This window comes from Rattus norvegicus, chromosome 15, assembly GCF_021556685.1.
Source record: "Rattus norvegicus strain SHRSP/BbbUtx chromosome 15, alternate assembly SHRSP_T2T, whole genome shotgun sequence".
NCBI lineage: Eukaryota > Metazoa > Chordata > Mammalia > Rodentia > Muridae > Rattus > Rattus norvegicus.
This window is the reverse complement of record NC_141548.1, coordinates 6,180,226-6,191,629: the sequence shown is the minus strand read 5'-3', so window position 1 is coordinate 6,191,629 and position 11,404 is coordinate 6,180,226. Positions and strand designations below refer to the sequence as shown.

At 42.3% G+C, this 11,404-nt stretch overlaps 1 protein-coding gene across 1 annotated transcript in view; it reads left to right on the top strand.

Annotated features, from left to right (window-relative positions):
- The window catches only part of LOC148000733 (disks large homolog 5-like), a 90,941-nt gene extending 80,190 nt beyond the window's left edge, over nucleotides 1-10,751 (top strand). The window contains exon 4 of the mRNA XM_087587001.1: nucleotides 10,169-10,751. Coding sequence (XP_087443127.1) covers nucleotides 10,169-10,370 — 202 coding nt within the window. The 3' untranslated portion in view covers nucleotides 10,371-10,751. The remainder of the gene's footprint in view (nucleotides 1-10,168) is intronic.
- The last annotated feature ends 653 nt before the right edge of the window (nucleotides 10,752-11,404 follow it).

The window sequence follows — 11,404 nt, the reverse complement described above, 5'->3', positions numbered from 1 at the left end:
TGGGGGTTCAACCTTGGTAGTACCAAGGGCTTCTCCTTCCAGTGTTGCCCCAACAATGTTATTTACTGCTACCTACGCAGGGTCAGTCCATGTGTAGTCTTTGGGCAGTGGTTTGGTCCCTGGAAGCTCTGGTTGGTTCTTATGGGGTTGCAAGCCCCTTCAGCTCCTTCAGTCCTTTCCCTAGTTCCTCCAATGGGTGTCCCGTTCTCAGTTCAGTGGTTCGCTTCAGGCATTTGACTCTGTATTTGACATGTTCTGGCTGTGTCTTTCAGGAGAGAGCTATATCCGGTTCATGTCAGCATGCACTTCTTAGCTTCATCCATCTTATCTAGTTTTGGTGGATATATATCCATATCTATATCTATATCTATATCTATATCTATATATCTATATATCTATATATCTATATATCTATATATCTATATATCTATATATCTATATATCTATATATCTATATATCTATATATCTATATCTATATCTATATCTATCTATCTATCATCTATCTATCTATCTATCCATCTATCTATCTATATGGACCACATGTGGGGCAGGCTCTGAATGGCCGTTCCTTCATTCTCTGCCCTAAAATTTTCCTCCCTATCCCCTCCTGTGAATATTTTTGTTCCCCCCTTAAAGAAGGAGTGAAGCATCCACATTTTCGTCATCCTTCTTGAGTTTCATGTGGTTTGTGCCTTAGATCTTGTGTATTTTGAGTATAACTAAGAGGCGAGGATGCAAAAGAATCAAATGGATAGCTTGAGGCCAGAGGTTAGTGGTGAACACCAGAGGGAAAGATCATTCTTCCAGAAAGAATTGGCAGGTTTCTGGTAACTCAGCTTTACCAAACTACTTGTCTTGGGTCCACAGAACTCTCTGAGTTGCCAACACCAAGGTATGTTACGCCTACATACACTGGACAGTGTAGAAGGAGATGTCAAAGCCAGATGTCACATTTACACCTATGTAAATAAAAAACAGAGATCATTTACCCAGAAAGGATTGCATACAGGTAGCCAACGCTAGGATAAATTATGGGAACCTGAATTAACTGACACATGGCCTCCTAGAGTCAGATAAAAGTACCTGCTTGTTTTTATTGATACCCTTTCTGGGTGAGTAGAAGCTCACTACATCGGACTGAAACTGATCATAGAGCAACTAGAAAGCTCTGCTAGGAACTTTCCTCCTAATTTTGCCACTGACTAGGAATGCTGTCCTATAATAGCCCAGCTCTCATGGCCAAAGCCTATGAATAACAGTCAAAGATGTATGAATAGTTTGGAGTCTTTGTTGTGCAGAATTCTGGGTAGGTGGAAATAATGAACAAGACATTAAAGGAGACACTAAGAAAACTCTCATTAGAGTCCAGGAAAGGTGGAAAGGCTCTTTTCTTATTTTGGGACTGCTGTACTCCATACAAGGAGGGATTGAACCCTATAATATTATGTTTAGAATACACGCCCCATTGCTTCTAAGTCTTAGAGATCAGAGGTTGGCAGAATTCTTCAACTATTTTATTCTTGAAATCCTGTCTGTCCAGTTCTCTGTAAAGTCTATTACTTTGACTATCAGAGAGACCCAGTGAACCTCTAAATCTATCTACAATATCCCCTATATTGGACCTGGTGGTAGTGGGCAACGAAAGGACAATGAAAGCAATTTGCAATGAACTTACGTGGCGATGTTTTACACTCTTACAGCTATGAGGTTAGGTGGAATTTTAACATGGATTCCTCACAACTAGGTCAAGAACGTAGAAGCCACAGATGACAAGGCCAAATAGACTCCCTCCAGAACTTCTGGACCTATTAAAGTTGAGCTTTCACCTGACCTCAAGCCCTTCCACTCCCTGCCCAACCTCCTGGATCTTACATTTGGCATGAATACAGGATCATGGTCCAAACTCTAACACCCTCAGGCCTGGCCCTGGGAACTCAGGAAGGTGGACACTAGAGAAGTGACGTCTAATGGAACTGCAGAGGACCAATCTCCGTCCACGTTGTCCTTTGCTCACTGATATCTGGTTATTTTTTGGAGAAAGGATTTGGAAGTTTATCATCTGAAGTAGGTGCACAACATTTAAAGTTGTATATTCACTGTGTAACTGGATTAACTATGTTACCAAGATCATTGCAACAGAGGGATGCAAAACAGAGACTTTGTGAGTACACATCCATGAATATATGTAAAGAAAGACACCTTGGAAGGAATGCACAATAAGAAAATGAAATCCAATATCCAATAAATTAAAGGTCTGGAGGGAAATACTGACTTTTGGGAAACAGGAAAACCTAGGAAATGGGAATGTATTTCACAGGAATGGATCTGGGAATAAAATTATTATGCAGAAGAATGTCTTCCATCCCATGTCCCGTGATCTTTCTCCCCATGCCAAGCCCCTGACGCAATCTGCCCTTTCAGAGCATGTAACTACTAATGGAGCAAAGAGAAATCTCTAGCTTTAGAGGGAGGAGATATGGAAAGGGTTCCATTGTGTCACTGGAGAGCCTCCTGGAGATGGCACCTCAGAATCTGGTCACCATAAGGAAAGCTGGTTAGCAGGAGGCCCTGGCAGTTCCCAGTGACGTCATCCAAATGCTCTCCCCCAACCTGGCCTTCTAGACAGAGTAGCGTAAACTGCAATAAAAGGATACACTTGAAAGTAAAACTTGGAGGAAATGCACTGGCATATTTACATTGTCACTGTGAACTGTAACATTCTTCTCTTGGCTTCTGTGGCCAGACATGAGGGCTCTGAAGCTATGCTGCCTCCTGTGAACTGTGAATGAGCTTGTGTCACACGAAGCATGTGAATGGAGTGAGAAGACAGTAGGAGGACCTTGTGACACTGCCCTCCCAATGGAGACATGGAAGTGTTGACAATCACAGTGGGTGAGTCTCAAGCTGCACTTTGAGACCCAGCCAGGCTACGTTTCACCTGTCAGCTCACTTCCTGCACATCCACCACAGGCCAAGGGCAGGCTCAGATGAAGCTCTGTTGAAGACAGGTGCTGTCCCTTGTGAGCTGTGTCTCAGGGTATGCGGAAGACCATTCACCCTCCTGTGATGTGGGACATCAGAGTAGTAAGAGGCAGGCAAAGGGGACAGTTCTGTGTTTGTTTTTCTTGGCTACCATAACTACATCTTCTAGGCTAAGGATTTGCTCATGGAAGTCTGCTGTGTCACATGTGTAAAGGCCAAGCTGTCTGAAGTCTCAGTAACACAACTGGCTCCAGGCTGCTTTCTCAGTCACTGGGATTTACACGCAGTCCTTCATACCTTGTCTTCTAGATCCACAAATTCTTGTCTGGCTTCATATGGACAAGGTACTTTATATGTCTTCTTACTAATAGTATGCTTTATAAGTGTGCTTATCCAGGGTGTTTTGTTATATATTTTAAGACTATTTTGAGTAGAATATTTCCCTGATTTCTTTCCCATAGTTGGTTTTTGGTATACAGGAAAGATAATGAGTTTTGTGTGTTATTTTGCATTCTACTACTTTAATGAATGTATTTTCAGCTTTAAGAAACTTAATTTTTTAGAGACAAGTTGTCTCTATTTAGGATCACCTCTAACTAATTCATATTTGTCTTTGCATTTTAAGTATTTCAATCCACATTATTTCATTTTATATTTTCAGATGATTATGAGGGGAATTTTTCCCAGATTTTCTCATGGTATGATTTGGATTGGCATAAAGGAAGGCTAAGAAATTTTGTGTGTTCCCATTGTATTGTGCTTTTATGAATGTATTTATCAGTCTTAAGAGATGGTGATATTGGGGTTGGGGATTTAGCTCCGCGGTAGAGCGCTTGCCTAGCGAGCCCAAGGCCCTGGGTTCGGTCCCCAGCTCCGAAAAAAAAGAAAAGGAAAAAAAAAAGAGAGATGGTGATACATTTTTTAGTTTTAAAAATAGTATCACGTCATCTGCAAATGAAAAGATTTTGACTTCTTCATTTTCATTTGGGTTACCCAAGTTCGCCACCCACCACTGATGCTTATTGTTATTTATTCCACTTTTCCTCTGGGTTTCTCTCTTGTCTCTTTTCATTGTTGCTACTCCCCCCACCCTTTGTCCATCCTTCCCTGCCTCTACCTAGGTCCTTCCATCCTTCTGCCTCCCATGATTATGTTCTTCCCCTTCTAAGTGGGTTCAAGCATCCACAATTTGGCCTTCTGACATGTTACACTTCGTGTGATCAATGAATTGTATAGTGGGTCTTCTGAACTTTTGGGCTAACATCCATTTGTCACTAAATACATCCCATGTTATGTCTTTTTCGATCTCTGTTACTTCACTATTTTCCAGTTCCATCCCTTTGCCTACAAAGTTCTTGGTGTATTCATCTTTGATACCCGAGTACTGTTCCTCTATTTGAATAGAGCGCACTTTCTATATTCATTCCTCAGTTGAGTTGAGGTCTATCGTGGTTGTTTCCAGCATTTGACTAATATGAGTAAGGCTGCTATGAACATATTCATCCACACGTCCTTGTCATATGTGGATCAGGTTTGAGTATATGCGCTGAAGTGGGTGGTAAAGCTGGGTCTTCAGGTAAAGCTATTTGCATTGTTCCCATTATCCTCCACATTGATATCCAGAGTGGCTATACAGCTAGTAATCACACCAACAATGGAGGAGTGTTCCACTTTCTCTACATCCCAGCCCACTCTGCTGCTGCCTCAGTTTTCTATCTTAGCCATTCTGATTGGTGTAATGAAGGATCTCAGGTTCGTTTTGATTTTCCTTTTTCTGATAACTAAGGATGTTGAACATTTCTTGATGAGTTTCTCAGGCATTGAGATACCTCAGTTGAGAATTCTTGGTTTAGCTCTCTATCCCAGTTTAAAAGTCGGGTTATTTGGTTGTCTGGGAGTTTACCTTTTTGAGTATTTTGTTTATTTTTAATTTTGGCACACTCTCACATGTAGGGTTGGTAAAACTCTTCTCCGAATCTGTAGCTTGCTGATTTGTCCTATTGGCAGTGTCCTTTGCTTTAAAGAAAGTTTTCAGATTGTTGAGATTTCATACATTTACTGTTGATCTTAGAGCCTGACCCTTTGGTATTCTGTTCTGACAACTTTCTCCTGTGCAAATGTGTTCTAGGAACTTTGTGACACTTTCCCTTCTATTAGCTTCTGCATGTTTGGTTTTATGTGGATTTCTTTGATTCACTTGGATTTGAACTTTGTAGAAAGAGATAGAAATGGATCAATTGGCACTCAACTACATGCAGACCACCAGTTAGGGTAGCATCATTTCTTAAAATGCTTTCTGTTATGTTCAAAGTCCTCAGTCATCAGGGAAATGCAAATCAAAACAACCCTGAGATTCCACCTCACACCAGTCAGAATGGCTGAGACCAAAAACTCAGGTGTTAGCAGATGCTGGTGAGAATGCGGAGAAAGAGGAACACTCCTCCACTGTTGGTAGGATTGCAAACTGGACAACCTCTCTGGAAATCAGTCTGGAGTTTCTTCAAAAATTGAACATTGCACTGCCTGAGCACCCAGCTATACCTCTCCTGGGCAATACCCAAAAGATGCTCCAACATACAGCAAAAACACATGCTCCACTATGTTCATAGCAGCCGTATTCATAACAGCCAGAAGCTGGGAAAAACCCAGATGCCCTTCAACAGAGGAATGGATACAGAAAATGGGGTACATCTACACAGTGGAGTAGTACTCAGCTATTAGGAACAATGACTTCATGGAAATCTTACAGCAATGGAAGGAACTAGAAAATATGATCCTGAATGAGGTAACCTAATGACAAGAAAACCCACATCGTATGCACTCACTGATAAGTGGACATTAGCCACAAATCTCAGATTACCCAAGATGCAATCCACAGACCACATGAAGCTCAAGAAGGATGACCAAAGTGTGGAAGCTTCAGTCCCTCTCAGAAGGGGAAACAAAAATATTCACAGGAGGAAGTGTGGAGATGAAGTCTGGAGCAGAGACTGGAGGAAAGGCTACCCGTCCCAGGGACTGCCCTAACTGGGGATCCAGCCTATATACATCCACCAACCTCAGACAATATTGGTGATACCAAGAAGTGCAAGCTGACAGGAGCCTGATATAGCTGTCTTCTGAAAGGCACTGCCAGAGCATGACAAATACAGAGGCGGATGTTTGGAGTTAACTATTGAACTGAGAACAATGGAGGAGGCAGAGAAAGGATTGAAGGAGCTGAAGGGGTTTGCAACCCCATAACAACAATAATACCAACCAACTACAGCTCCAAGAGACTAAACCACCATTCAAATGGTACACATGGACAGATCCAGGGCTCCGGCAGCATGTGTAGAATAGGATTGGCTTGTTGGGCATCAATGAGAGAAGAAGCCCTTGGTCCTGCGAGGCTCTATGCCCCAGTGTAGGAGAATGTCAGGGCAGGGTGGCAGGAAGTGTTGGGTGGGGGGGAGAACACCCTCAGAGAAACAGGGTGAGGGGGATGGGGTAGGGGGATATGGGTGTGAAACAGAGAAAGGCTATAACATTTGAATGTAACTAAAAACAAATAAAGAATGAAAAAAATTAAAAGGCATAACAAATGCAAAAGATTGGGGTGCCATTCCATAGTCGTGATGTGTTTCTTCTGTGAGAACATACTGGTTGTCACTTCTCTATGACTGTCTTCTTATTTGAAAGTAAATAATGGGATCATCTGTGGAGTGGTTAGTAAGAAAAAAAGCATTGCCTAACATGAATAGGTCCCTCCAGAGCATATGCTTAATATTCTAGGTATAGAGCAATTAGCTGTGGAGGGGGGATTAAAAACAAAAACCAAACAAAAAACAAGAACATCAACGATTAACATAAATTTTGAATCCTGGGATTAATGCGTGTGCTGACTTTGATCAGCTTTGTGGATGCTTCTAATAAACACACACGTCCTATCACAGTTCTAGCAGTCGCCAGCAGAGGGAGCTGTGAGGTAGTGTGTGCTTCTTCCTTTCCAAGACACCCCATGGCCTCAGGCCTGCATCCAGTGAGCTGGAACTAAGAGCAGCCTGGTTGAAACTCCTGCTGCCATGGCAGATTCCGCAGGAACATTTTCCTTTGCCCACAAGGAGCCTGTGTGGAGGAGACCTCTTGGCGGGGTCCTCAAGGACTCTGCATGTCCTATTCTACAGGGAGAAGCCCAGATAGGTCTTTGAGAAAGGTCAGTGAGTTGTTGGGGGAAGTCTCTGATTGTGTGGCCGAGGGCCTGGAATGGCTGAGATAATGGCTGCTTCCCTGAGGGCAAAGGATCGACCTTCTAGGGCTCTGACCTCCTACTTTATATTTTCACCTGGTGGCTTATTATTCATATTTTCTTAATGGGATACGACTATGGTCTTGGTGAGCATCTTGTCTCTCTGATTCTCATTCAGTTCTTTGTTGTCACAGACTTTTTGAGCTTACTCCAGCCCCTGGGACTTATTCATACCTCCAAAATTCTCTGACTTTTGGGATTTCTAATATTTGTGGCAAACTGAGTGACAAAAGCAATGAATAGCCTGGTGTTCAGTGCATATGGATCTGTGGGTGTATAGATACCATAAGCCTCTAGGATACACTCTAGGAAAGCAGCAGTGTGCTCTTAGGTCCCCTGTGTGACCTCACTTAACTTTGCCAATTTGTGGGCTTCTATTCTGCTGCTCTCAGAAATGGAAACTCCTGGAATAGATGTATAGTGTCCCATTACCTTTGTCATTCTTAGGGTATTAGTGGGAGTAAGTTTGATTGAAATATACTCTCAAGAACATTATCCAAATCAGTGCTTCTTGTGTGCTGTCTATATGAAGTACCAAGTTCACAGACAGATCTGCATGAACTTCCCAAAGCCAGCAAATTGGAGCATGAAGAAAGCCCAAGGCATCCATTACCAGCATCCTCAGCACCTGCCCCAGGACAGGGTAAATTGGCTTTGGTGGAAGAAGGGATCTACTGTGATAGCTGGCCCTCATACACCCAGAGAAGAATATACTAGGAGAGTTGGGGAAGGATTGTGGGAGAGAGTAACCGGGTGTCAGGGGGCAGTGAGCAGCTTGCAATGTGAATAAGTAAAATATGTATAAATAAAAAATAAAATAAAGTTCTTTAACAAAATGGGACACAGTGTAATGTTGTAGTAACTCTACTATGTTTACACTAGCTAACACTTTAACAACTAGAGTGACTAGACATGATAAAGTAGGATGCCTCTGTCACTTACAAATACTATTTACACAGCAAAGATAAATGCACGACTTGCAGCCCAAAGATCGATTGTTTCCAGCACATCTATGTGACTCTCCTTCCCTTTATCAGGACTCTGGAGGCCTCTGTTCATCCAGGTCTCACAGATCATCCAAAAGGCAGTCCCTTACCAGCTCTGGTCAAGTGCCCTTGTGCTCTTGGTAGACCTCTGCTCAGGCTGCAGAGGCACTGAAGGGCAGCCTTTTCCATGCGTGGGAAGCCATTATTTCAGCCTTTCCAGACTCTCTGCTACTCAACTGGAGACTTCTGCAGAGGCCTGTCAATCTCAAAACCAGAAGCTTGGGTAATCCAAAACCCTAGGATGCCATCCTGCACTCATGATGTGTTGATTACCTGAGACCATACACGTTAACTCTCTTCTTCATGCCTGTTTTCCTTCTTTGAAAGTAAATAATGTGATCATGTGTGGTGTGGGTGGTATGAGCAAAATCTTTACCATGAAGAATAGGGCCATGAAGAGTGTGGACTTAACATTCTAGGTACAGAGCAAATAGAGGGAATTACCAAAGAAAACAACAGGAATTCTAACAACAATTGCAAAAAAAAGAAGAGAAAAAAGAAAAAAAACTTTATGGGTGCTGGGATTAAAGGCATGTATCAACTCTGACCAGCATTGTAGGTATTTCCAATAAAATATTAAAAAACAAAAAAACCCGATTATTCTTTTAGCAAGTGCAGCAGAGAAGACTGTGAGAGATCATGTGCTGCTACCACCATGCTATGATTCTGTAGCAACAACTTCCTTGGTGATAGGAGCCTGTATGCAGCAGGCCCCTTGGTGGACCTGTCATCTCAAAAAAAGATGCTTCAGTCATCCAAAAGATTGGACTCCAGTATACTTCAGGCCAGGAAAGAAGCCAGCCACCAAGAGTGAAAGAACAAAGGAAAAATTACATTGGAAAAATATGTGCCTTATTTGGAAGAAATGACCCTAAACTTCTGAAGCATCCATCATCTCCACTCCTCTGTTTTGAGCTTTGTATAGCGATGTTGTCCAACTCCAGGTGGGAGTCAGAGGCAAAGCCCTTCCCAGAGAAGACAGACGTGTTTTTGACTCTTACGTCTGTGAGCTTAGGAGGCGTCATAGCACAGATTGAGCTAACCTAGGAGAAGAACACAGAAGCCACAGATGACAATGCCAAATGGACTTTCCCCTGAACTTATGGACCCACTAAAATTGAGGTTTAACCTGACCTCAGGCCCTTCGACTCCCTGCCCATCCTGCTGATTCTTATGTTTGCTAGGAGTAAAGTATCAAGGGGCAACCCCCAATATCCTCATGCCTGGACTTGGAAATTAAGGAAGACAGATATTGGAGAAGTGATGGCTGTCGGGCTACAATGTAGGAACACGCAGTCCAGGTTGACCTTTACTCACTGATGACCAATTTAATTGTCTGGCTATATTTGAGAAAGGGATGATGCCATGGAGAAGTACAAGGAGCTCACACAAGAGAACAATTCCTACCGGTGAGTCACTGACAGAAAGGAGACCCCAGCACTAGGCGGGAAATACTTCTGTCCAGCTATGACTTTGAAAAAAGATCTGTGGTCCATGAGAAACACATGGAAAGTTTGTATAGCTGCTGGGTCTTCTATCATCCCTCAGAGGGGATTGGCCCTCCACCTGCCAATGGTTTTAGAATACCATGAACACATAAGCACCCATATGCACCATGTCCTCTGCTTTGATGTATATATACCCTCTAGTGTCAAGATTTTCTGAAGTACTTTGATTCCCATGGAGTTCGGACTCGGGATTTGACCTGCCTCTAATTGGTGCTAACATGCAAACCGTGGCTCTATTCTGGAGATGCCTGGGGATGGGGCCCTTGAAGGGATGATTGTACTTGCAGGAGTGGCAGGCAAATAGAAACTGCCTGGGATTTACCATTATTTGTTTTTGATTCAGCATCAGAAACTTCCACCTCCTGAATGAATGCAATGAATTGAAGAAGAATGTAAGGATTTTGATGAATGAGAACAGAAAACTGCTGGTGGAGCAGACTGAACTGCAAGCATCCTGTGAGGAGGGAAAGAGGTTGTGTGAGGAGGCCAGCAAGACCATCTACACCGCAGATATTGAATCCTTGTGTCCTGTTACTTTTGAGTAAATCGAATGTATCCTTGTGAATCAAACAGTGATCTCGAACTCGTCACTCTTAAGAACCTTCTTTATTGAAGTGTGATGTAACCATCTGAAATCCCACAGCTCTCAGGCAGAGATGGATCTCTGCATTCTCACAGGGATTGGGCATCATAATTACTTCCCAGTCAGACTGAGATACAAAGACAATTGTACTTTCAGTGTAGATTGTGTGTCCAACTCTGAATACCAACTTCATGATGAAAAAATTATCAATGCTGTATCCTTATCAAATATTTAGTGACCACTAAAATATACTCTTTTGTGGATGAGAGTGTTGAACATATTAATGGAATATTCATCAGGCTTTCTCTAGTATCTCCCAGGAAATAAAACAATATTATTATAGGGAGTATAGAAGCAGTCATGAAACAGAATTGCTTGCTTTGGTTTCCTTCAAACATGATATCAATTGTAACTGCACTGAGGAGATAATAAATTGCAAGACCTTTCAGGGGATAGGGTTTTTATGGTTGGTTGTTTTCTTGTTCTTCTTGATTAGGATGATGACTTTTGTTCTTGACAATGTACTATGTTCCATTTGGGATTTCAACTCAAGCAGACCACATAGTTTATAATTCAGTTTCTAGATTTCTTTAAAATTTGGACAAAATATCCAGGCAAAGGTGCCATATGAGTTTTCTCCTTTGGTTTTCCCTCCTTTGGGTGCTTTTGTTTTTGTTTGTTGCTGTGGTTGATTTATTTTACATTTATGAGTGTTTTGACTTCTGTAGGTCTGTGCGTGCTGTTCCCCAAAGGCCAGAAGAGGTCACTGTGTTTCACCTGGAACTTAAGTGACAGAGGATTGTTAGGTGCCCTGCAGGTCTTTTGAGAAACAAATTCTCAAATGATGAGCCATCTCTCCAGCCCCTACCATGGACGTTTGTCCTTCATCGTGTTCCTTATTTGTGGCAATGGATCATACCTGAACAAAGTGTTTCTTGAGATATGTAGGGATACATTTATGGGGTCTGCATGCTAATTATCTAAACTTCCAGGCAT